This window comes from Brachyistius frenatus, unplaced genomic scaffold (assembly GCF_029030835.1).
Source record: "Brachyistius frenatus isolate BFR_SWC_R1_liver_20210118 unplaced genomic scaffold, ASM2903083v1 Contig_49, whole genome shotgun sequence".
NCBI classification, from domain to species: Eukaryota; Metazoa; Chordata; class Actinopteri; family Embiotocidae; genus Brachyistius; species Brachyistius frenatus.
In genome coordinates this window covers 2,178,388-2,205,494 of record NW_027210648.1, presented here as the reverse complement: position 1 = coordinate 2,205,494, position 27,107 = coordinate 2,178,388, and the positions used below count along the sequence as shown (strand labels likewise).

General features: G+C 45.0%; 2 protein-coding genes across 4 annotated transcripts; one reads left to right on the top strand and one right to left on the bottom strand.

Moving 5' to 3' along the window:
• Window positions 1-151: 151 nt before the first annotated feature.
• On the top strand, window positions 152-18,359 carry nme7 (NME/NM23 family member 7). Of its 3 annotated transcripts, none has more exons than XM_069704099.1 (12): window positions 152-237; window positions 2,154-2,255; window positions 2,606-2,772; window positions 5,037-5,147; window positions 6,168-6,218; window positions 6,393-6,600; window positions 6,722-6,827; window positions 10,044-10,108; window positions 10,680-10,748; window positions 11,019-11,120; window positions 17,536-17,643; window positions 18,217-18,359. In XM_069704099.1, the coding sequence occupies exons 1-12, from the start codon at window positions 235-237 to the stop codon at window positions 18,247-18,249; spliced, it is 1,125 nt and encodes a 374-aa protein (XP_069560200.1). In that variant the 5' UTR covers window positions 152-234; the 3' UTR covers window positions 18,250-18,359. The 3 variants fall into 3 exon arrangements, with proteins under 3 accessions (XP_069560200.1, XP_069560199.1, XP_069560198.1); XM_069704098.1 differs by having other exon boundaries at window positions 159-255; XM_069704097.1 differs by lacking the exon at window positions 152-237 and having other exon boundaries at window positions 1,219-2,255.
• Window positions 18,297-26,882, bottom strand: atp1b1a (ATPase Na+/K+ transporting subunit beta 1a). Its single transcript, XM_069704102.1, has 6 exons — window positions 26,562-26,882; window positions 22,459-22,587; window positions 20,900-21,055; window positions 20,518-20,702; window positions 19,803-19,886; window positions 18,297-19,694 (listed from the first exon to the last, which is right to left on the bottom strand). Exons 1-6 carry the CDS (start codon window positions 26,653-26,655, stop codon window positions 19,437-19,439), a joined length of 906 nt encoding a protein of 301 aa, XP_069560203.1. The 5' UTR covers window positions 26,656-26,882; the 3' UTR covers window positions 18,297-19,436.
• Between the last annotated feature and the right edge of the window lie 225 nt (window positions 26,883-27,107).

The following is a 27,107-nucleotide window of genomic DNA, read 5'->3' as shown; positions in this document are numbered from 1 at the left end:
TTTAATGACGGCCAAAAAAAATAAAACAAGAAAACAAACAAACGTGAAAAATATTGCACATCACTGTTCGAGGTGTATTTGCACAAATTGAATTGATACGACAACCACAAACGTTCCCTGAACGCACCTCGGTTTGACACTACAGTTACTATAGAAACGGAGTGCGACTCGGGATAGCTAACGCTTGCTAGCTGACAGCGTTAGGTCACGTAAGAGTTTGGTAACTTGTTAAAGATGGTAAGTAGAGATAAGATGGTGAGTAGAGATTCACTTGTTCCGTGTCAAAGGTGTAGAAATGTTGTTTGGCAGCAGGTAAACAACAAGGTTGGAGCGTGAACGCACCAAACTACCAGTTGTTTGCTAGCGTTAGCATAGCAACCGTTAACGGTCCAATAAGGCGACAAACTTAAACCACGTTAGTTCTCAAAATATGGACAATTTAAGTCGCTTCTACTATTAATGTACACTTTTATAACGATAACAATGGGTGGTAAATAAGTTGTCTGATTATCTCGTGTGTGTGGGTGAGTTTTAAAGCCAGTTCACGGTCAGATAAATAAAGCTGCATTAGTGTTTGTTAATGTGGTTCAAATCCTCGTTCACTGAATAATAATAATAATAATAATAATAATAATAATAAAACATTATAATGTGTTTTCAGTTCATTCACTTGTAACGTGGAGGTCCACGTTTGGGTGGTCGACCCGTCGGAGTTACCAGTGATTTATCGTTTTAAAGCACATACAACCGGCGAGAATTAAATATTAGATCACTGGTTAAACGTTGGCTACTTTGCTCTTGAAAGGTTTTTATATATATATACAACGTATATATATATATATAACGTAAAAATATATATTTTTTTCTCCTGTAGTTTAAACGGAAACTCAACAATGACGATTCTGGGAAATAACGTTTGAACCTTTGAGAGGAAAAACAATTTATATATATATATATAACCTTTCAATATGTATATATATATAGTGAACACCTGTTCTGTTTAAGTACCTTAAGAAACAGGTTGGAGCTTTGGTTCCACTGTCCCCCCTTGGTCCCACCTTGGTCCCACCTTGTTCCCACTGTCCCCCCTTGGTCCCACTGTCCCCCCTTGGTCCCACCTTGGTCCCACCTTGGTCCCACCTTGTTCCCACTGTCCCCCCTTGGTCCCACTGTCCCACCTTGGTCCCACTGTCCCCCCTTGGTCCCACCTTGGTCCCCCCCCCCCACAGACACACTCAGGCTGACGGTTAGTTGGACGGAGTCTGCCGTCCATCTGACTTGTGTGACTTTGCACTTTGAGGAAAAGCTCCTATGGTTGACCATCTTGCATCGAAAGTACTGGAAGCCAAACGTAATGTCATGTTGCTACGAGCCGACAGTGTCAGTGATTATGAAGAGTCCACTGCAGGTTCATTGTTTTTGGATGACAGGGCGAAGTGAACGTGTTGATGCCAGATCATCAAGTCAGCACTGTTGCAACTTACAATCACTGCAAACAGCTCAAGGTCTCAACATTTCTCTCATAGAAAGTAAAACAAGCTGCTGTTAAGTTTCCTGAAACTTTTTATCTTTAGTTCTTCCGTAGCCAGACTTGCTAAATATATGGAAAACCTCCCATATGGTGGTTCTTCAAACCCTATATTTTGTACCTTAATGCCTGGAAGTAACTTGTAGTGACTTGAAACGTACTTTAATTAGTTTATTCATCAAAATAAACTACAGGTTATTCTATATTTTCGTTAAAATGACGTACTTGTTGTGTGGTTGTGTAGACGTCAGTTAGATTTGAACAGACTACACTGCGTTACTTTACAGCAGAAATATGCACTGAAGAAGAATTAATAGAAACAAGTATTGTGATTTAATGTAAGTAAAGTATATCAGATTTGTAGAAATGGACTAAAACATGCAAATAAACTTGATTCTATGTGCACTCACACTAATCAGGATTTCCCTTCTTCTCACTTGTAGTCATTGTGAAATCATTCTTTAAGTCTCAATCTGTGACTACGGCCTTCACAAATATATTTCACATAAATATCTCAATATTGGTTGTTAAAGCATCACATTCATATTAATACCCTCTTGAGTTCAGCATGGATTATCCGCGGCACGTATCTGAGTCAATCTGTGTTCTGACTTTTTCTTTTCAGGAGGATCGTTTCGCCTTTCTTACAGAGTGGTATGACCCCACTGCAGCTCTGCTGCGGCGCTACCAACTGTTCTACTATCCCAAAGATGGCTCCGTGGAAATGGTACACATTTACTGCCACGCTTAATAATCTTGGCCGCTTCATCTTTTTTTGGCCTTTTTTAAAGTCAAGGCTGCTATAAGCAGAATTTATTAATCTTTTGACCCATAATAAGAATATTTAAGAGGACCTTTAGGGCAAAATGTAAATGTATTCTTTAAATCGGTTACATGTGCGTGACACTGACAGTGTAGGGATTAAACTTTGATACCAGAACAGATTATGCAATTTATGTTATTGAATGTTTAAGTTATTTTTGTATTTGTAGCTGTAGTGTTTTTTTAATTGGCCCTTATATACAAATACTTATTTAGATTCCTTTTTGATAAATCATCATTTGTTTTCATTTTCAGTTTGACGTAAAGAACCAGCGGGTATTTTTGAAAAAGACCAAATATGACGACATCCACCAGGAGGACCTGTTCGTTGGGAATCGTGTGAATGTGTTCTCACGGCAGCTAAATCTTATTGAGTATGGAGATCAGTACACGGCAAACCAACTCGGCAGCAAGAAAGAAAGGTATGATTGCTGTGTGATAAGTTTCTTATTACCCTCCATTTACATACCTCAAAGCTATGAGCTCCCTTATTTGCAAAGTAATGACCTTGCCACTAAATAATACTCCTGTAATTTGTAATTAATCACAGACATTACACACCCACATGCTCAACTGCACTTAGTCTTTAGTATCATAAAGATTGTGCTAAAGATATTGTTGCCTGATAGTTTAAATATTTTTTAATGCTGATTCACTGTCATCATTAAACGGACGGTCCTTTTAGATTCTTATTAAATGTTTATCGTAGCAACTGCTGTTAAACCGCAGTCAATCAAATGTCTAATGTAAGTGCAATCATTATGATTTCAGTCTCATGTCTTCCTAACTTGAGGATGATGAGAACTAACTTGATGCATCACATTTTATGCCTTTTATTATTTTTATTATTATTATTATTATTATTATTATTATGAATGCTTACCACTCTGGATTTCTCAAAACTGGAGACATAACAATACCTGACATTTGACTCGGTTAAAAAGAATAATACACTTTTAATATTATATTTCTATTGAACAAAATAGGCAAAGGTTCAAGTTTCATTTCAAAACCAGTAGCTGTGCTTTAATAAAATATTGAATTAACAAGCAACTATCATCTACAATTGTTCCAGACAGTATTTAGACCTCTCCACTTTTCGCACACTTTTCTTTTGCAAATTTGTCTCAAAAACTTTTATAATCGTTGAATTGTGTAGTTAGACTGGAGTCCACCTCTTAGCAACTGAATTGATTGAACAGAGGTTTGAAAGGCACATATCTCTGAACATTAAAGTCCCACAATTCATACTTCAGTACAAAATAACAAGTCATGAAGTCAAAGGAACTCACTTGTAGGACTCTGCATTAAAGCTGCGGCAACACATAGATCAAGGCAAGAATCTGAAACCGTTTCTAAAGGTTTTATTGTTCCCATGGGCACAGTGGTCTCATCAACTGTAAAATGGAAAATGTTTGAAACCACCGGGACTCTTCATAGACCTGCTAAACTGAGCAAACAAGCAAGAAGGCCCTTAATCATAGATTTGACCAAGATCCAAACATCCACTCTAACAGAGCTGCAGAAGTCCTCTGCAGAGATCAGAGAACTTGCCTGAAGGAAAAACACCTCAGCAGCACTGTAACAGTCAGACCATTATTGTGCCATGTCAGCCAACTTGGAGTTTGCCAAACAGCATTTAAAGAACTCTGATAGTGTGAGAAGAAAATATCTAATATGAATAGACAAACATTTCTGTAGAACAGGGAGAGTGGTCCGGATTGAAAGGAGGATGAATGCAGCCAAATGCAGAGAGGTCCTTTAAAAATAGAAAATATTCCAGAGCACAGAGACCTGAAACTAGATGACTGTTCAACTTTCAGCACCACGATGACCTGAAGCACACAGCTACGATAACACTGAAGTGTCTTTAGGACAAATCTCTGACTGTCCTGAATAATCCAACCAAAGCCCAGACTTAAACCTTGTGGAGAGACCAAATTTAGGTGTGCAAACATTTTGGAGACCAAGAATACTCTCAGCTGGAAGTGCTGCCAAAGTAAATGGTCTGTATAGGGCTTTATCACCTTTTGGTCTCCAAGCGCTTTAACATGGTTTTCCCATTCACCCATTAATGAGACAGATCACCATGCAAGGCGCTGCCATCAGGAGCACATTCACACACTGATGGTACACCATCAGGAGTAACTTAGGGTTCAGTGTCTTGCTCAGGGACGCTTAGGCATGTGGACAGGAGGAGCTGGGGATCGAACCACCGACCTTCTGATTAGTGTTCAACCCACTCGCCCGTCTGAGCCACAGACCCCCCAAGTGACGACCACATAGTGCTAAAATAAGAACGGAATTCTTTTGCAGATGAGAAATTTCAGTTGTTGATTGAAAATCATGTTTTCTGTTGTTGTTATAGGTTATTGACTGGGTAAAAAAATATCCATTTGAAATGTGCAACACAATAAATTGTGCAAAAAGTAAAGGGGACTGAATACTTTCTGAAGTGACTGTAAATTTGGTAATATCAGATCAATACACAAGAATGATTGTTGTTTTCTGTTTGCTATGGACAAAATGTGCATTCTGTCCCGTACACACAAAAAAGGACACCCGACACACATTATTGTACATTATTGGAGGGCGTTTATCTTCTTGATCTTGACAAGTATCCTCCTGTTGACTTGCGATATCTGATGCTGTACAATCAACTCTTTTCCCCTTTTTTTCCCCCCAGAACTCTTGCTTTGATAAAGCCTGATGTAGTTACCAAGGTGGGAGATATCCTTGAATTGATATACTCCTCCAACCTGATCGTGACCAAAGCCAAAATGACAAAGCTTACATGGTAAGGTCAAAGCCTCCCTGCAGAGCGTCTAATAATAATAACACAATTATACTGAGGTAATGTATCAGACAAACTCCTGTCAGAGACCAGAGACACAGGCTGTTTACTGCCAGCGTCCTCATTTAAACAGATGGACGGCTCGGCTTTCTCACACACATTCAGAACATATGGCATGCCGAGGGACAAGTGAGGTTGGCATTTAATTAACTACTAACTGTTTTATCAGGTGCTCATTCACGGTGTAATCACAGTATCAAACCGATCTTCAGCTCAGACATATCTGGGCCCGATAAAATGTACAAATACTCGGTGTTGGGGGAAAAGCAGGGGAATGACATGCAGTTAAAGGTCCGGCCGGCCAGGAATCGGACTGGGGACACACTGTTCATGACATTTGTGCCCATGTGGCGTGAGCGCTGATTTTTCAAATTCTATTTATTTAATTACACTTTTAAACATTTGGTGTAATACAATTGTGGTTGGAGAAAAGCTGAAGCCTTTATTTATTATTTTGGTTGTCCTAAAAGTAGTCGAATTTAACAAAAATTGTATTTTTCACACACTGACTCAACATATTTAGAAAAAGTAGAATATGGCATCTGTATTGTTTTATTAATTTTCTGGATATTAAACTTTTTTCTAGTAATCTAGTAGAATTAGTCTTAAAATATTTATCTGTAACTTGTACCAGTTTACCAATATCACTTCTCTTTCTTTGCACCCAAAACATTTAATGTTACTCCCCAATATCAAGATCTGACTGATAGGAGTCAAATTATGTTAGAAAAATACAGGATCCTGGTGGAAAAGACGCACAATTTACCTCCAAAAAATGCAAGAACAAGACATTGGTGTCCTTGTTGGTTGTTATTTTATTTCCAAAATAGTTAAAAAGCTGAAGCACACAAAAATATCATTGACTGTTGCTTTGTCTGTAGTTTGGTACATGGAGTTCACTTTGAAAGCACAAGATCATTTGGCCACTGATTAACTCTAGTTTATGGTTTTGTTACATTACAGGAGCCAAGCGGCAGACTTTTATGTGGAACATCAGTCAAAGCCTTTCTTCAAGTGAGTGCCTGCGTAAATGATTTGCCAGATCTGAGCAGAGAAAAGTTCTGACAGCTGGCGCGCTGTCATTGAACACAACCTGTGACGATGACTCTAATAACACGGCGGTGACATTTGAGCTCATTTAATACAGCTTCTCCATTTGCGTGATGCCGGCGTTGCTCCATTTTGCAGTAACCTGGTGCAGTTCATGTCCTCGGGCCCGGTGGTTGCCATGGAGCTGATGGGTGATGAGGCCATGTCAATCTGGAGGAGGCTCCTGGGACCGATGGACTCTGCTGTGGCGCGGAGGGAGGCACCGCAGAGTGTCCGTGCCCAGTTTGGAACAGATGGCGTCAAAAACGTCGGGCACGGCTCTGACTCAATTGCTGCAGCAGCAAAAGTGAGGATGTGAAGCTAACCTCTCAACCTGACTCGTGTTCACGTTTGCTTCATGGCCAAAGCGCTGCATTCCCAGAAATGATTTTGCCCAGTAAAGTGTTTCTATTTGTTTGTTTTGTTAGGAGCTGGAGTTTTTTTTCCCTTCCACAATAGGCCTCGGTCCCTCCAACACAGCCATCTATACAGACTGCACATGCTGCATCATCAAACCTCACGCTGTATCAGAAGGTAAGGAGCTCATATGTGCTGAGATATTACCTTCATTATCAATAATACTACACATTATGTCTACATTATTTACATATATATACTATCTGTCTGTGTTATGCAGCTGCACGGACTTCTATATCTCTTGCGCCTCTGGCTGTTAACGTGTTTGTGTCCCACAAAAGCCCGACATGGTTACCAAATTTGGCTTTGGCTTTTTCCAAATCCCTGCCCTGATCCCTGTTCATGGAGCATGCCGCTAGAGCTCTGACCTGTGAAATGTGAAATTCTCTGGACAGAGCTGAAGTATGCGCGCACAAAGTTGTTGACTGAAGAGAGACCTGAACACGTTGTTCTGAACATATAAACCCAAGCAGAGTGCATCAGAATAAACAGGCTCACCGGGGCCCCGTGTACATTAATTCAATTTGTATCCCTGATTTGATCTTGAGTGCTTGTCCTCAATGCTCATTTGTTTAAAATTTGATTTGGACTTCTATTTCTGGTGGTGGCAAGGTCAGTGAGACCTCTGGCTTCTCCTCTGCTGCCACCATCCAGTCTGTTACTTTTAGTTATGACCAAAATACCTGCAAAGCTAATAACATTCCCATCGGACTCAGTTGTACTTTGTGTTTAGCGATAATTAGCAAAAGTGAGCTACATGCTTCAAAGCTAAAGTAGTAAACACTGTCAACATTGATGTGTCACATCGAGCCTCACAGAGCTGTTAGTATGACTTTGTTCCAAAACACTTATCTCCTTCTCATCATGGAACCAGTTCTTTTTTATCACAAACAAATACCCGGCTGGAACGCTGCGAGCTCAGATGACATTTTGATAATGAGATCGACATCGTAGCTGCAATGTTTATTCAACAGGAGCAACAGAAATTATATCATCAATTGTATTCTTCTGTACGAGGTTTATTTTGTTCCTTTCATGGAAGAACACTTAGAGCTATGAAAGAGTGTGTGTGTGTGTGGTGTGTGTCTTGTGTGTGTGTGTGTGTGTGTGTGTGTGTGTGGTGTGTGGCTTGTGTGTGGTGTGTGTGTGTGTGTGTGTGTGTGTGTGTGTGTGTGGTGTGTGTGTGTGTGTGTGTGGTGTGTGTCTTGTGTGTCTGTGTGTGTGTGTGTGTGTGTGTGTGTGTGTGTGTGTGTGTGTGTGTGGTGTGTGTCGTGTGTGTGTGTGTGTGTGTGTGTGTGTGTGTGTGTGTGTGTGTGTGTGTGTGTGTGTGTGTGTGTGTGTGTGTGTGTGTGTGTGTGTGTGTGTGTGTGTGTGTGTGTGTGTGTGTGTGTGTGTGTGTGTGGTGTGGTGTGTGTGTGTGTGTGTGTGTGTGTGTGTGTGTGTGTGTGTGTGTGTGTGTGTGTGTGTGTGTGTGTGTGTGTGTGTGTGTGTGTGTGTGTGTGTGTGTGTGTGTGTGTGTGTGTGTGTGTGTGTGTGTGTGTGTGTGTGTGTGTGTGTGTGTGTGTGTGTGTGCGCGCGCGTGTGTGTGTGTGTGTGTGTGTGTGTGTGTGTGTGTGTCAGGGCCATACTGTGCATGCTGTGCTCTGACACGACATCCTGCCGCACCTAAATGGAACGTAGCCATCGTTAATGTTGACATGATGTTATTACATCGGCGCTTTTCCTGCTTTGACACGTTCAAAATTTTTGTTGTGAGAAAAATTCTATGAAAGTAAAAGTGAGGATGGGCATGCTTGGTCTGCCTGTGGGGCGTCACCAACCGTTAAACTCACAATCAGATGCAGCAACACATGACCTCAGTCCACATACACATGTAATGTTGCACACGAGAAACGTTTTAGAAAACAATGTATGGTGTAATGTGTGTAATGTAGATTCCCATCTGAAAACATTTCCACATATTTTACACACGTTATCGTATGTTGCAACATGTGGTAAACATGTGTCATACATGTGATCACATGCGTCCCATGTGGAAAAACATGGGAAACCGGTGTTTTTTTTGTCTCAGGGTTTCTGCAGTATGTCTGTGTCTGAGGAGGAGTTTATGCAACCTTACAGAGTCAAACCAGAAGGTATTGTTGTCTCTGTAATTTGTTGATGGGTTTAATTAAAGTCTGCTGGACGTTATATTTCAGTCAGTTTTAATCAGAGCCGTCTTGTATCAAGTCTGCAGGCTTACAGGTGAGTTGTTTTGTTAGAAACATCCTGAATCGCTCAAAATACACCACGACCCCTGTTTTAACCTTCAGACGTGAGGTGACATATTTGGTCTGAGCCAAAAATAGTACCAACAGTCTGAGTTGTTTGTCCAGCTGAGGACAAAGACAAATAGCCTCAAAAAGCTCGCTCCGATTCCCCTTCAGGATAACTTAAGAGGCTAACATACGTGACGGCTACGTGTCCAGGAAATGGCCAATCACAGCGGCGATAAAGGAAGTTGTAACTGAAAATGCACTCAGACATGACTAGAATAGAGAAGCCACTGTTGCCAGGCACCCAGAATAGGATCTCCTAGCAACAGCACCAGCTGCTTTTGGGAGCTGCGTTTGAGTGTGTGCCTATCCTAGGCAGGCTGCCGACTGCTGTCTGGGGAGGGCACGGAGGACTCGGGAGGTGGTTCCTTACCTAACACACAGAACTGGACTGTGACTGAACCAGAGAAACATTCATCCACGGGGAAAGTCACGATGACACACTGCAGCCTTTACAGTGAACGCAAAGTGTCCCGTCTGATGACGACATGAGCTTCTTTTTTTTTTTTTTTTATCAGGATGTCAGAATGAGGTTATGAGACTGGCGACCTTGTTCAATTATGTGTCGGCAGCAGTCTGACCTTCACGGTCACTCTTGCACCTTTGACGCTGCAGCTGTACCGTTTCTACAGTAACGCATTGCCACGGTGACAAGAGGTGCACCTCTGTATCTCCCTCTCTTAACGGCTTCACTGTCTGGACGAAAATAATGTCTCCTCTAATAGGCGGGACATGTGTAAGACAATCCCTCTGTACTGTGTCCAAAGGAGACACCGAGGTCGTTGCAACGTAGGATAAAACGGATGTGTGAATAGGAGATGCAGCACATTCAGTCACGACTCTGAACATCTGAACAGGGGTATTTTATTCATCTGTTTAACTGTGACTGCTGCTTCAGAGGTTATTTGTTTTGGACGCCACCCAAGACTTTATTGTGGCACTAAACGCTTCATTTGTCGATCTGTGTAAACTCAGCTCATAAAAGCCCGGAGATATGAACGCTCTGATGTGTCCACAGGTCTGACTGGGAGGATCCTCAACTCCATATCTGCAGCTGGATTTGAAATCTCAGCTCTTCAGATGGTAAGAAGTTTGTGCTGTCGTGTTTCGTCCGTCTGCTGCACTCGTTTCACTCATACGTCACACAGGTCCATATATCTCCGCTCCACTGATGCCTTCACGTAATACGTTGCTCTGTGTCGGCTTCCTCTGACCTACCGTGACCTCATAATTGAGCTCTGCATCAGTGATGTAAACGGTGACCTCAGTGCGTTGGTTTTGCCCCATCAGAGGTGATGCAGTAGGACAAAATAAATCAATCACTGCCTCATCACTGCATGCACAGCGTGTTGCACATTAATGGGAATAAAGTGCATATCAAAGATTCATATTGGCCTTTGTCCCACCAGGGATATAATTTCACATCTTTTATAGTCTTGTTGATACATTATTCATTGTTTAATAGGATTTACAAAAGGCTTTTATGATAACTGAGCTGTTTCAAAACACATACTAAGTATTTCCATTTGAATGAAGCTACTTCCTCCATTCGTTTTTTTTTTTTTTTTCGTATTTAATTCCCTTTACTGCCGTCTCCATATTTTGTTTTGCTTTCTCGTGCTTGTTTTTCATGAGTGATATTTTCTTTTCACAGTTCAATGTGGACCGGGCGAATGTAGAAGAATTTTACGAAGTGTACAAAGGCGTCGTTGCAGAGTATCCTGTGAGTATCAACACTGGTTTGTTGTGCCATCACAGCAGGTCCCCGCATCGTACTTCTGTCAGCTGCTACTTTTGATGACACTAAAGCTAAATGTTGCAGCTTAGTGAAGGTGGACGGATCCAGATGAGTAACAATCTGCCAGAGTTTGTCAGTCAAATGTTTGAAGTTTAGTCGTTGATTATTGCCGTTATCCTCAGTATATTTTCATGACCAAAAGGAAGTCGGATTGACGATTTGAATTGTGGCTGTATTTCCACTCACTACCTGCAGGGTATGGTGACCGAGCTGTGCTCTGGACCCTGCATGGTCCTGGAGATCCACGACACCGACTCACCCAAGACCTTCAGGGAATTTTGTGGGCCTGCTGATCCAGTGAGTATTTCCTATTTTTTCTTTATATTCTTCACTCGTAGCCGACTCGACAAATAAAACATCAAAATGCAGTGAAAATCAATACATCTTATGCAAATGGTTATCCGTCCATCAGCTTCCTTTTGACTGCAGTTTTCTAAATGTCCTGTTCAACGAAAAAAGACAACTCGTGTAACTTCCAAGCTTAAAGTAATGTGATGCAGCAGCCCCGCAGTGAGTCCTACCTTTATGAAAGTTCTCACGTTGTTCAGCATGACACGGTCAGATGTTTCTAGTAGTTAGTCTTAAGAGGTCATATTTTTTTTTATACGTTAGGATTTAAGCTCTTTCTGCTACATAAGTTAACTTGTTTAGACAAGATAGCAGCAACGGCAGGGTTCAGTTTTTTTTAATGCCCTGCGTGGATCCAGTTCAGCCAATTACAAGGTTGCATACCTGTAAGCTCAGCTAAATCTTCTGAGCCTAGTTTTTATTATGAAGTCAGGGATACATCTGTGAGAAGAAATTGAAGCTGGCGGCTTGAAGCCGAGCAGAAGATGAAGAAGAAGCTCCGTAGTTTTCATCATTCAAACTGAACATGAGAAGTGATATACAGCCCAATCAGACAATGTAAAGTCAGGGGGGAACTTGCTTTGTGTGTGTGTGTGTGTGTGTGTGTGTGTGTGTGTGTGTGTGTGTGTGTGTGTGTGTGTGTGTGTGTGTGTGTGTGTGTGTGTGTGTGTGTGTGTGTGTGTGTGTGTGTGTGTGTGTGTGTGTGTGTGTGTGTGTGTGTATGTTCCTGGGTACTGAGGACTCAGAGCTGCAGGGCTGTACTGGTGCGTGATGTGAAATCTAATGATAAGACCTTCTGCTTGGCTACAACAAGAATCAGGGACGACACAGTGTGTAGTCAGTGTGTGTTACACACCTGCACAGTTTCCCCTCTGAGTGCAGCAGCTGCCCGTGACTCAGCTCGGACTCTTATGAAAAATATGAAATGGTGCAGCTTGTTTTTGTCTCGCCTCTGATGCAGATATTTATTGCATCAAAGCGTGTTCTCCTTGTGTGCTCTGCCGTCGTCCTCCAGGCTACAGACACATTGTTGCAGGCACAAAAGGGTCAGTTAATTAGCTAATGATTTCCAGGTCACATGACACCGTGACACTGCTCATTGACGCCAAAATAATGAAATCGTGTCCACCGCCGTCTGTTAATTTACTGCTTACCACATCTGCCTGTTTGGTTTCTTACTGGCGACACTTAGAGAGCCTGTGTGCAGACACTGCATCATCTTTCAAAATATACATATAGTATATTACCATATACTATATACATATAGTATCATATGCATGATGCACATACATGATTTCACCAGCCCTAAAAAAAAAGATCCATTAACCTCACAGCGAGCGCGCCACTGTTGGATATTTTTACATTTTTGTAACCCTATTAGTTTCTAAGCAGTTTGTACATTTTGACATTTACGTCCTTTAATTTGCAGGAAGTGATTAAATGTCCTCAAACTTTATCCAAAACAAATATGGGATACAAAGAAAATAGAAGGGCAGTGTCAAACTATTTGGATCTATTTAAATAATGTATTAGATTGTAATTGGCTCAGCTATCATATGATATATATATATATATATTTGGTATATATGTTCAGACTACTCCAAGTAGACCTTTCTATAAACTGCCTTCATTTCTTCTGAGCCTTCTGCCTCCATCCAGGACTGCTAACCTCTTCGATTGCTTCAGCCTTTACTGACTAACGGGACTGTTGTGGGGAGTCTGTGTCTCAGACGGTAGAGCGGGTTGAACACTAATCAGAAGGTTGGTGGTTCGATCCCCGGCTCCTCCTGTCCACATGCTTAAGTGTCCTTGAATAAGACACTGAACCCTAAATTGCTCCCGGTGGTGAACCATCAGTGTGTTGTAAGTCGCTTTGGATAAAAGCATCAGCTAAATGAAATGTAATGTAGAAGGTCGAGCAGCTTCATCACTCGCTGACCTCAGACTCATCTCAGTATTATCTGACAAATCAGCCAAACATCACTGGAGTTCAGCTGTTTGGCACACGAGATTACCACTGAGATCTCAGAGAGGAACACGTCGTAGGCTGGAACAGTTTATCAGAGGCGAGCTGCTGAGGTCACCGACGGGTCACCGACGGGTCACACCAGAGGACGGTACGTTTTCAGTCCAGACATCATCATCAGGCTGACAGATTGGAGACAAAGACACTGTCACTGTATATTAATAGTTGAGGGTCATTTGTTTGGTAAGGATAGGGCACTGATGAATCCCTGTTGACTAATCAATAAACAACACGGCTGTAGTATGAATAAACAGGACTGTGCGGTTGAAGGGCTGAATCATTGACCTCTGACTCACTTCATCTGGTGGATTTGATGGTCAAATCAATTTACTTCCAGTGTTTCTTTGCAGGAGAGTAAAAAGAGAAACGAGCGCGGCCGTGCGACACCTTCAACGAGGCGTCGCATATCTGCCCATAAAGGACCTTCATGTGTTCACACCTCCACACCCTCGGCTGCCTCTCGCCGCTCCCTCAGTCATGAGACCGCTCTGTCTTGTGATGCGTCCTGATATCAGAGTGGACGGAGACAACGGTCCTCTGTCAGCCGCTCCCGACCCGCCCCAGCTCTCCGCCGCACGCTTTTATCTTCTCCGAGCACACGCTCTCCTTTTTAATCAGCGGCTTCGTACGGCGTGGCTGCGTACGGTGGACCATTCATGTAAGAGGCGCTCAAATATCCCCCAACTTCCTTTTACACCAGGCGAAGCTGCTACTCAGGCGTCATGCTGGGAAAAATATGCTTTTCCTATCCATTTTTGACCCGCAATGCTTTTGTGGGGAAATTTAGTGCACTAAAAGATCCTAATGGGGGAAACTGAAACCAGATATCCACACGGCTCCTTTTTAACTTCTGCCTCATTGGGAGACATTTTACATACGTGGGACATTTTGACAAGAAGCTGAGGTTTGTCTTTACCTCGGCAGTCATTATATGGACTGAAAATAAAACAGCCGGTAGGTGTAGTTATGGCAATAATAACAGAATAAATGACGAAATGAAGCAATCAGTAAGATATCAACTCCAACGAGATAGAAGAGTATCAAGGCTCTTACACATGAACTTGTGAACTTGTGTCGTCATCTGTGTTTTATTGGGGAAGTGTGACAGCCGAGTCGTGTTTTAAAGGCCCTCGGTGAGCACACGACGGAGGATCACCGAGACCGCTGACGTCCTCCCGCTCTGTGCACATCAATCTGCCTCGTTCGTTTTCATTCCATGTAATGATTGAAGCCACAACCTTTTTGTCGTCAGTATTTTCATCCCCCGAGGTCCACACGTCTTTGTGACCACTCGCCAGGCGTTGGTGGGGATTTCTCACTTCACCCGAGACCTCGGCAGAAAGCACACATCGAGGTTTCGTGTGGAATTTGGGGGAACAGAGAGAAGTGTCGAGGGTTGGAGGCAACGATTGTGCTGTTGAGGTCGAGCAGCGTGTTGTCGTGTAGGAGAACCAATCGCGACGTGGCGCCACGGTTTAGGTTGTTTGCACCGAATGTTTTCCTCCAGAGGCGTCAGGACGTCGCAGGAGAACTCGGGTGTTGACGGTCTGAGGGTGAATTCACGGTGAACAAACCCCCGACAGTGTCAATGAGGAGCTCCTGAGCCGGTGCGCCTTCTCCGGTTTGGGACAGGGACGTTCGCTCGGCACTGCGCTCATTTCCACAGAGAAGCTGCCGACGCGCTCGGACCGCTGCTCACTGAAACATGTAACTCAGGTGTTGATGGAACCTGCAACGCCTACCGAGGTTCAGCTTCCCCTCCTGGAGCACCGTTGGTGAGCAACAGGAGCCGCCTCTGAACGTTTTGATCCGCCCTCCTACACTGTTCATGTGCAGCAACAACAACAGCATATAAATGAAGTCAAATAAACTTGGAATACAGTCTCAATGCTCGTGTTCCCGTCGGTTCGGCGTCTTTGCACCGTGGGACGGTCGGCGGCGTGCGACGGGTCAGATATTCTGCACGGTCACGTGAACACCAGGGTCAACCTGCTTCAGCCGTTACCGTCCACAAATGCCAGCAGTCACGAGCGTCGGTCCGGTCCACTATGGGACTCATTAAAATCAAATTAAATGCCGACGGTGGGTCACTCATGGGTAACTAATGCAATTACAGAGAGCGCTGCCTTGCAAAGGGTTCTTTTATCGTTAAGTAAATCTCCCACTAATTCCCCTTTGCCATCGTTGGCTTTAGTGTCATGTGGTAAGTGGCACGTAAACGGCTCGCTGCCGGCTCGCTGCTTGTTCTGCACACGACGCTCGGCTTTGTGTCGTCGTACCGTCACGTTACGGCCCTGGTCCACGGAATATCATGGACTGCTGCTTTTGTTCCTTCTTGTTCAAAAGCGCCGAGCGGTGCGAAAGGCTCTATTACAGTTCTCAAGAAATTATTAGGATTATCATTATTATTATTATTATTATTTTCTGGGAAATGAGTTGGCTTTTTGGCGGCTTTAATGTACTCATAAACTCTCAGAACTTGGTGCACGCGTCAGTCCGGGCGAAAGACGACATATCTTCGTGGTTTCCCACGTGGGCGTGGCCAAACGGCTCGCTAGCGCCCCCTAAACTGCAGCCGCCGCACCGAACATCTGATCAGTTAGCCGGATGACAGTGAACTACTCCTGTGGTGTCGGTCAGATAAGTGAGGCCAAATACTTTGTGATAAAGTTCTCCAACAAAATGAGACGCCGAAGAGAAGAAGACTCGGATTCAAGCCGGCAGCTTTGTGACCTTGCGGCCGTGAGTTGAGGTCAGCCGCTTTGTGGCGAACGTACGATTGACCAAGAAAAACCGTCCCTTCAGTGACTGGAGCAACGTTTCACTTATTTTAAGGGAGCGTTATGAAAACAGTAATACGCGTCTAAATAAAACAGGCGCACCACCTACGAGCAGTTTCTTCTCTACGGTTGTACTACGATTAAATTAGTAGAACTTTGAACACTGAGTCTTCTTCTTCTTCGCTCGAATCATCTAACGATGAACGAACAGAAGAGTTTCTGTGCTTCAGACCGGGTGTTAAAATACGACCTCGTGAGGTGTCTGCACAAACCTTGATGCTGAGCAGCTTTTCCTGCCTTTATGGAAAACATACATGAACATGTGTTTAAAACTACGCCGTTAATTTGACCAAATTCGGAAACGTGGCTGAAAGTCATCAGAATATTTTGGGGGGTTGAATGAAGCCGTTTCAGAGAAACATCAGACAGAAATAACTCAAATTGAGAAACGTGACGTTTCAGATTAATCGTGCCGGTTCAACTGTAATAATCAGACGCTCCGTCATAATTTACCATCATTAATTCATTTCTTCGCCCAAAACCTCAACTTACACGGGAAAGGAGCTTAAACAGCTGATCCTTCACCCTTCGGTCAGTCCAGTCCTTTGAACTGGGAGGCTGCCTGTCCACCGGGTTTTTGTTTTAATGGACGACGACGGCCTTCGAGAAGCCGGCTCGTCTCCTTCATGACCTGGAAACTTGTTCCTGCCTTTTGCGCGCGCGCTCTCATAACCCACCGCGGGACGAAGTCGTCGTCACGGGAAACCGTTTCCCCGAGCGCAGGACGCGATCGGACTGCTCAGCCGAGACCGAGCGAACCCAGCGTAGGTCGTATCACCGTCGTATCACCGTCACGTGATTTGATGAAGTATTACCACATGTTGCGCAACACCCGCGCTGCTTCGGAGTCAACCGTGGTCTCGGTGAATTACGTATTCACACGTCGCCCCCCCCCCCCCCCCCGATGGCCGACCCCGTGGGAGGGTTTGCGTTTCCTGGAGGCACAGAGGGCAACGGGGCCCAGCTTTGACCTTGGGGAGCGTTTGATGTTGAAAGGGACTCGAGGGCCGCTTAAGATAAATGAGCTGCCTGGAAGAAAAAAAAAAACCACAATGTGGGCGATGAAAAGGAAATCTTTTAGAGCTGCGTTAGATAATCCTGCTCAATGAAACACATCCGTTCCTTATTCCTGAAAGCGAACGCTGGCGAGAACAGCTTGGGTTGGATTTGATTTGTCAACGGTGGTTTTTGTATCTACAAAATGTAGAAGTGGATGTGAGAGTTAATAATCTGTCTCCACAGCCTGTGGAAGGTTTGTCGAGTGCCACTTCCTCTACGATCACATGTTGAGCTGCTGAGTAATCAGTGTGTCTCAGTAACACGCAGCGGAACAGGATGTTCGCGTCGTCCACACGACACTCTTTGACACGCGGACGGAAGAGACCGTGTGACGTCGCCGCCTTCGGCCCTGTGCCGTTCGATGACGTTTGAATGCCGATGAGATGATTATTCTACGTTTCTATCAGACGTCACGACCGAGATGTTTTCGTTCCAACAGGAAATTGCGCGGCACCTTCGTCCGGCCACGCTGCGAGCCGTCTACGGCAAAGACCAAGTGAAGAACGCCGTCCACTGCACGGACCTCCCCGAAGACGCCGTCCTGGAGGTGGGTGACACTCGCGCGTTGCGGCCTCCGTGTCCACGCAGGCCGCGCCCACCGTCGATTCATCTGTGGAGCTCCTCTCATCCTACAAATACGTTTCCTCATTGTCTTTCATTTCTACGCATTAATTACTAACCTCGCGTTTCGCCGAGAACCAAAAAAAACCAAAACAACAAGCCCGGACTGTGTGAAGCCGTGTCCTCTGAGCGGTCTCATGACTGCGCTCCGTGGGCCGGGACAAATCTTAGATCACACTGGGTTTGAGGAGAACAAGAGTGGCAGGAGGAATTTGAAACAAAGCCATTGTTTTGCAGGGAGTGGGTCTGACCCATCGAGCGTCATTGTTCAGAAAACTCCGGATCCGTGGCCCGGACAAATGCCTCCTTGTTAAACATTAGCCTGTGACGGACTGAGCTGCCATTTTCCCAAGACTGGAACATAGTGGCCAAGAAAAGGATTGTAGATTGGGGAATTTACTCTGTGAGCTTTGACAGCGTCACCGCTCTGATATCAGACGGGCTGATACCGAGCCTTAATTTAATACTGAAATACATTTCCTTTAAATTCCTTTTCCAGGTGCAGTATTTCTTCAAGATTTTGGACGGATGACTGCAGAAGAGAAAACACGTCCCGCTACATATTCAAAGACTTCACAGTTGTCTAATTTTTCTGTTTATTGTTTCAGCCTTATGCAGATTAAATAAAGTGACAAGAGCAGACTCCTGACAAGTGTTTTGATCTTCAACATTGAATTAAGTATTTTCACACCAACTAAACATCTTATTACACGGGATACTGCATTGCCTCTGATGTTCTCTAACGTTTTGACCAGCGACTTTGGTATTGGATTCATACATTACACTTTGAAAAAAAAAAAATGTACAACTGCATAAATATAAAATTCTTCCACCATGAAAATGGCTAAAACATTCAATAGTAAGTTGCATCACGTCGCGTGATGTCTCCAGCAAAACAGATTTCAAAGCACTGAGTTGCCACTGTTTCCATGGAGGTGACAGTCTGCTAGGCTGGACCCACAAAGCTCTACACTAAAGAATTAAGAAGGAACAGATGTAAGAGTATCAAACAGAAATGTCATCAAACCATATCTAACGCGTAAGGTGAACAAAATGTGTACAAATGGATCCTTCCACAGCTAACTTGGATAAAGAAACGCACACAACAAAATATAGATTCCATGGAGCGCAAGTCATTTACTCAAACATGGGCCTTAACGGTTCAGAGTACCATGCTAGTATTTCAGTTAGTCAGAGCACATTAACACACTCCACGCACTCACATAGAGCTGACAGGCCGCCGGCACACGGACACGAGCGCACGCACGCACGCACACACACACACACACACACCTTGGACCACTAAAGCTGACATAAGACAGAAGAGATAACAACAGGACTGGACAACAGGACTGGACTACAGCACTGGACACTCCAAAAATATATAGAAACCACGTGAGGGTGAAATACGTTGGGGACAGAAACACAACTCGCTACACGTCAGTAGTGGAATTGCAGTTTTACAGTAATAGATGAAGACATCCCACGGCTCCAGGAATATTTTCATTTACAGTAGAATAAATATTTGCTATTGCTACTCTGGTATTTTACATTCTAACCCTCGACGAACACACAGAAAAAGCTAGTGTAAAGCACACAGATTAAGTGTAGGTCCTGTATATTATGAATGTTCAAAGACTAGTGGTGTTTATCTGAACTCTTGTATTCTCTCTACATTTTGTTTTGCTTTCAAAATGAGAGCGCTTATCGCGGCTAAGGTCACGAGTTCACCGTGAACTTAACATCGAAGCGTCCCTGATAGCGGTCTTTCTCGCTGTAGTCGATGTTGTCTCCGAACACTCTGCACTCGATGCGCAGGTCCTGGTCCACGGTGAGGTTGGTGAACTGGATGGCCACCAGGGGCTGCAGGTACTGGGGCTGCAGCAGTTTGCCGTAGTACGGGTAGTACTGGAAGGGAAAGCCTTCGCCGATGCCGAAGTACTTGATCTCTCCGATCTTGCTTTCGTCCTCTTCTCTCTGCAAACGCGACGGTCGAAGGTGAGAAACAATCAAACCTTTTACACAATTAACGCCGCGGGCAAAAAAACGTCCGTCGTTCTGGTGTTGGTGCGCCGTGAAACGTACCTTATTTTTGCAGTAAATGGGGATCAGGTTGGAGAGGGGTTTGCCCTGCAGAGCATCTGGGAGCGAGTTATTTGTGGAGGGACCCTGAACAAAGAGACAGATGGTTGAACAGCTTCCTGATCAGATGTTGGGTTGAGTCTGATTAGATTCTGGCTGACAGCAGAACCAAGATTTACACGATGCAACCTGCAAACACCTTCGTGTGATTTCACTTCATTTAAGACGATTAAATACAATGTTGTTTTTTTTTTTTTTATAACAAACCCATTTAAATTGTACGGGTGACGTCACCGAGACGACGTCTCCCTTTTTATATCCAGTCTATGCTTGAGCCTGGTGTGGAGCTGAGACGAGGGGCGGGGCTACAGAGGGCGAGTGAGATCACTTCTTTCTAACTCCACAGACACAACTGAAGCAGTGACATCACCTGAGGCCATTTATCTGATGAAGCCACGAACCGCTGCATACAAGTTTCACATCAGCTGCATTGTGGGAAACTTTGATGCGTAAAAATGATGGAATTCCACTTTAAAGAAACGGCGCATGTTCAGAAGGAAAAATCTGAATAACACATTACAGTAAACAGTAAAAAAAAAAAAAAAAAAAGCCCTTTTTTGTTTTTTACATTTAAACTTCACTGGGTTTTTTTTTTTTTAAACATTCGTTTCATTCATCTATAAATTCTATAATGTTGCTGGGAGCGTGATAAACCTACCTTCGGTCTGTAGTTGACGATCCTGTTCAGCTTGACGATCAAGCACGGCTTTCCCTCCTTGAAGCCAAAAGTCGGGTCGCTGTCCCCGGAGCAGCTGCCGAGCCAGGACTTGAGGAAACGGCAAGCTTTCCTCTGCCCCGCGCTGCTCTCCAAAAGGCCGCGGTCCCTGTAGGACTGAGGAGTGGCTGAAAGAGGCGCAACAAAGAAAACACATCAGACCTGGAAGTGGAAGTGAACACCACACACAAAGAAACAGTCTTTGTGAAAGCACATTTTTTAGAAATAATTCTGTTGTGTTTTAAAGTTAATAGATGTAAAAATGTAAATCCAGCTGTCAGATCTCGATGATTGCTACATCCCTGTACGACTGGCTTATACTTGCCTCCACAGTCCTCAAACTTCATCTCATCAGCCTGAAGCGCTTCTTCATACTGCTGCAGGAAATCCGTCATGCTGTCGATGTACTTCTTGTACGTAGTCGCATCAGATATCTTGAAAGAAATTTCAGATTTCTCTGAGCGCGGGGTGTGTGACAGTCCTGAAACACACCGCATCGTTTTGGTCAGAAAATATAACATAAAATGGGCGAATTATAAATGCTAACAACTTTAAAAAAAAAAAACACACACACACACACACACACAATGGAGCTGTTTTTTTTAATTTGTGAAAACACTGAAACTCCTGACAGAAGCAACAGTGCGTGTCCTGCGAGCTATTGTGAGTCTGTGGTCTATTATCTTAGGACAATGTAGGGTCTTGGGGATTTCCTCACATGGTCTCTGTCAGCTCTTTGCAGCAGTAATTTTCCACACATCTTGTGCACCAGGCCTCAGCGAGGCGTGGCGTCAGGAGACCGAGATGGGTGAGAGGAGTGAAAGGAAACGAGACATTCACGAACCCTCCTCCCGGCCTTCGCGGCCCGATCTGTTTATTTGTCGCCGTGAATCTGAGCAGGTTTCCAGTTGTCGGTGCAACAGAGACGGAGAAGTAACATTTGCATTTCAGTGGAGGCTTGTGAAAGTTCACCAATCCCCCGCCCCCACCCATCCACTCTCACGTGTGTCTCTCTCACAATGGAAACTTTTAGCCCCGGAGTGGGAGGCGGGCTCTGAGGGGAAAAAAAAAAAAAAAAACTAACTACTCTCTGCTTCCTTGATCATGCCACTACTGGAAACTCGCTTCAGCTCAAAGCTCTCCGCACTTACTTTGTTGCTCCGCTGGGCTAATCTTTGATTGTCGACAGCGGCGGACGGAGCGGCGGCGGGCGCACCAAGCCGGTCGTCTACAATGGCTGCTAAAAATACCGCCAAGGCCGGAGCATGTGCTGTACAAACACGTACTGGCACAACAAGACGAGGCCGGGCGCTTCAAAATCTGTCTACGAGCTCGCAGGACATTTGGAGACACTCGTAGCGTAGTGCAGCGGGGTTTGATGACGCTTCGTGACTTCTCCCAAGATTAGAGATTAGACATTTTTTTTTCCCCCAAGAAAGAAAAAAACAAGCTTAGAGGCCTCTTAGTTGTGAAAAAAAAAAAAAACCCTAATCTTTTTTTCTTTTCTTTTTTTTTCAAACAGTGAACTACAAACTCTGACCACGCTTGTGCATGTAAACATGTCGGCTGCGACGCATAATCGTAGCACACATGAATCGTTTTAGTTCCCCTGTAGCCCGAGGGAGGAAACATTGACTGGCTGAGAGGAGTGAAGGACAAAATGGCTGAACCTATTTAAGGTCAGACTCCTGGTAGAGGAGCTGCTTAAAGGCAAACCCCACCAGTCAGTCTGAACGACAGGAAACACTCGCAGCCACAACATGGCAGAGACAAACCCACAGGCGTTTCTGATCGGCGTGACAACTTCTGAGCAGATGAAGCAGATGTTACTGCTGCAGATCACTCGTGCAGACAAAAGGAAATGAGTGAGGGAGATGCATTTACCTGGGGGAGCGACTCTGTCCTGATAAGTGGGTTTGTAGTTACTTAACGTCAGCAGCAACGCCTGAATGGTCCCGACGAAAATTCCAGCCAAGCATCCGTAGAAAATCGTGTAGAACAAGAGGATTTTAACTGTAGGGGAGAAAAAACAAACCATGTTCAGTTCATGAATAATGTCAATTCACAGAGCTGCAACAAGTAAGTCGAGTAACTGATTCATCTGCAAGTGAGAGGACAACAAATGTTTTCGGTTTTGAGCTTCTTAAATGTGAGTTTTCCATCTTTGGGTTTTACAATGTTGATCACACAAAATTAGACATTTAAAAGACGTCGTTCAGCTTTCACAGACCACAGTAATAAGCGCTTAATTGGAGCAGATCTAAAAGATGCTGAACTTGATCGAATACGTTCGATTCATTCCTTAAAATGTGAGAACTGAGGAGTAGTTTCCTAAAAAGTGATTCCAGTTTGTTGTCTTCGCTCTCTAACTGGCTGTTCGCCTAAAACGTCCTGGAGACAAGAAAACCCTCAAGAAAAGCATTTAATAGATTCTCCACAAACCACTGCCACTCCGTGGGATCCTTTTCTTTTCTCATCATTGGAAGCTGTTGTGGAACAACTGGGGCTTCACCCCCCCCTACTTTAAAATTTACCCCAATTATGCAACGGCAGGATGCCTGCAGATCCAGTGCAACAGGATGAGTCACTTCATTCCTGTCAGAGCCACAACCACCTCTCACGCAGACCCCCCTCCCCTCCCCCTCCCCCCACCGTCTCTCTCACAATAGGTTTGACATAAAAACACTGTCCTCGCTGAACTGAACAAAAACGCCCTTTTTCACCTTGTTGTGACAGACACACACTTGTTATTAAAAGTTCTTGTTTTCCTACTTTTAGTTCAGTTCGCTGGGAAAGATAAGCATCAATACTTTACAGTTAAAGTTAGTTGAAAGTGTACTGTCAGTGGACTGCATGTTACTCGTCAGAAATGAAGTTTTTATTACATTCATCTGGTTGTTGTTGTTGTTGTTTGTATCCAAAACTGGAGATGTCCCACTATGGCTGTGATTGGAGGGAAAGTGTTTTTGATGGTGATGTCATAGATCTGAGTGCCTCTGGAGGTTTGGTTTGTATTTTCACATTCAAGCTCAAATAATAGTTGAAATGAACAGTTAAAGGTCTGATCCTAAAACCAACAGTGTATCTGTCCTCTTTTTTTTCTTTTTTTTTTTAAAGGAAACAGTTCATCTGAATTCACATCCACCTACAAATCTCATTCACCATTTCCCTCCACGTTTGATCATTTTTCGGTGCCTCGTGGTTTCTGATTCGGGGATCCTAAACGCTGCCACCGCTGCGCCCGTTGCTGATGTGTTTGCTGTCGCTATGGCGCCTTCCTAAAATGTCTGTCCGCTGCCAGGTTCATGTCCAAATCAGCCACCGCGAAACCGGTTTGGCAGGTTGACACAAGTTAAACCCTCCGACCGAATCTCCTGCCAGAACCGGGCCCGAGTTCAACCAGCTCGTCCGTGCTCGCGTTGCTCCGGTCCCGTTTTAGCAGGTCAAACGTATGCGATCGAGAAGACGTAATCAAAGGCAACATGTCTTTGTTGTAAACACGGGCGCTGCGTTGTCGGCGGCGCTGTGCACGTGACAGCAAGAGGGAGGAAATGTTTTCAACTTTCTCAACATAAATCTAACGCAGACACAAAGGAGGCGGCCAGCCTGGATTATGGGCTTTCATGTGTCCCGGCGCGGCTACAAGTTGTCGCAGCACCTGCTGCCCATGGAAATGCGCGGTGAGCTGTTTTCCTATGATCACGTCAGCGGCGGATCTCCGTGATGCACCTGTTCACAAGGAAACTATACAAGGAGGTCGGGCGCCGACGCTCGTGTGGGATTACATTTATGCGCAGTGATTTCTGTACAGTACACCGCCTCAGAAATAAACACGCTGCCATCCGCACCTGCTGGATCACTCAGTCCTATTTGCAAAAGACACCCCCCCTCCCCCCCCTCCCCCCCCACGTGTGTGCAGGTGTGTCCGACTTTGGGAAGTTTGTCTGCCTTTTGGAGCGTCAGTTAGATTTCAGCGGCCACCTGAGGATTCATTTTGGTTTTATGAACATTTCTCAGCTCCTCTGTGGGCATCTGAGCCTAAATCGATCCACAGCCAGTTACCTGAACGATCAGTTTAGTAGTCAGTCAGATGGCTGACAGGAGCACGAACACATCATTTGCGGCCTGACATGAGCAGCGAGGGGCCAGCAGTGTAAACAGCGCAGCAACGAGTCCTGGTGGTGGCGAGAGGCCGTTTGAATGGAGAGCACCTCCCCCACCACACCGCTGCAGCGTGTTGGGAATCGTCCCCACATTCACATTCACATTCACACCCGATGGCTCCACTTCTTTCTTTTTTTTTTTTACTGACGTGTGTGTGGGAGGTTTTCTGAACTGTTGCAGGCCGGCTTCTGTCGAAAACGCGACAGAGACGAAACGACCCGCCGGCGTGTTTTCCTCACATCCAAACCAACAGAAAACGGACACGAGATCCTTCTCGCAGGTTTGATCTTCATAAAAGTGGACAAGCTTCGAGCGACTCAAAGGCCAAACACGTACCTGTTGCTTTCAGAGCAACATGGCTCGCTTCGACCGAGTGCGCCGTCGCCCTGCCTCCGCACCAGACGCCCACCGAGTCGACCTGCAGTCCCCCGGTCACGTTAACGGCACGACAACACGAGGGGGGGGGAGGGGGGAGGGGGGGTCTCATGTTCCGCCTGAAAGTAGCTCCAGCGAGTTCGCCATTTGAACCGCCGGCTCACACCGCGGAGACGTCCCTGGACGAACCGGCCTTCATCGCACATAAAAACTCTTTTCTTTATTTAAAGCTTTCGTTGAGCAACGAGCCATTTAAACTGGCGAACGAGCACACGCCCGCCGAGGTGTCGTTTCTTTTAGGGAAATGAATAAATGAATGAATAAATAAATAAGTGGGAGATGGAGAAGGGGCGGCCCCTGAGACAGGCGAGTCGTGATCTGCTCCGCCGTGTTACCGAGCGGCGTCTGGCCGAACCCGACCGTGATTCACACCGGAGGAGGAGGGAGAAGGAGGAGGAGGAGGAGGAGGAGGAGGAGGAGGAGGCAAACAAAAAAAAAAACACCATTTCTTAATTTGTAAAACGGTTTAGCGAGCTTAATGGGTTGTATATAATGGCGGGTAGTCATCCTATCAAATCAACAAGCACTGCTGACCGTATTAGAGAAGCATTCCCCGTCTTAAAGTCTTGGAAACTAGTGGTTAAAACGATTAGAGCTGAATCCATTAATCTTTGGTTTGAGTGAAAGCGGGAGGAGGAGGAGGAGGAGGAGGGGAGGAGGGGGGACATAACCAGGCCTGTGTATAGGAGCCACATATTAGCTCCTCAGCTTATTAATGGGAGGAATAAAATGTCCTCTGTTTCTCTACTACTCTTTAGGTAGACTCAAATTTGAAACTACAAATCCAGAATCGGCTGACCCGGAGAAGGACACGGCGACCCGACCCAACTTCCACGATCCGCTTCGGTCCCGGCCCAGCACACACTGTCCTTCAAGATGACCTTTTTCATAAAGGACCATTATTAATGAATGGGGGCTCCGCCTCGATAATCACCGCTTATTACAATTCATCATCCACAACAAACTGTTCCAAACCGGTCTGAGCTGCCGTTATACAGCCGGAGCAAACGGCTACCAGCAACAAATCAGACATTTTTTATTTTTTATTAATTTTTTTTTTTAGTGCAAGTTAATTGGTTTCTTCGCTTCTTTGATTGGCCTTATTGTTGACCGCCTTCGACCTGTAGCGCGTCCGGCGGGCGAACTGGGCGAAAAGCGGCGACTTCGCGGAGGTTTAACGGACCCCCGAACTTCCACACAGCCTCCATTGAAAACCGAAGTCACGACGCAGCGCGTCAAAGGCAGCTCTAACAGGTGCTGTCTGTCTGTCTGTACGCTCAGGAAATGGACACGGAAAACAAACAGCGACCATTTCCAGCCGGGCGCGCTTCAACCGCCGTCGTCCGTTCGCGGGTTAGTCGGTGTGGGAGAAAGAAAAGAGCACTTACACCAGCTGCTCCCCGTCCGGCCGAGGAACTCCTTCTTCTCCGAGTTCCACACAAACGTCTTCCAGCCGCCGTCGCTGTCTTTATTCCCCGACATGTTAACTCCTCGGTTTACGTCCAGGTGTTGTTGTTTTTGTTGTTGTTGTTGGTTTTTTTTTAACGGTTTGACTGGTTTTCAGCGGTTTCGGTTGGGGTAGTTTTGGCTGAGACTGCTAACTGTCCCTCACAGGAAACGCTAAAGGACAGTCTCGTACCCGACTCCGCCAATTGTACCACTCACAATTTATCTCTCAGGGAAACCGGCTCCGCCTGCAAACTCCCGTAATAAGTTACCCCCGGAGGAGGGAGGGCTGAGTCCAGCAAATCACAATCTTCCCCTGCTTTTTGCGTAAGAGGCGAGCGGACGACGAGGAGGAGGAGGAGGAGGAGGAGGGGGAGAGAGCTCGTTACAGGCGGGCTCACTCATCAACGTTCAGAGCTGGTACTGAGGCCGTTGGCTCTCCGGGAAACGTCCAACAGTTGTCGCATACGTTTTAAATGATGCTGGTG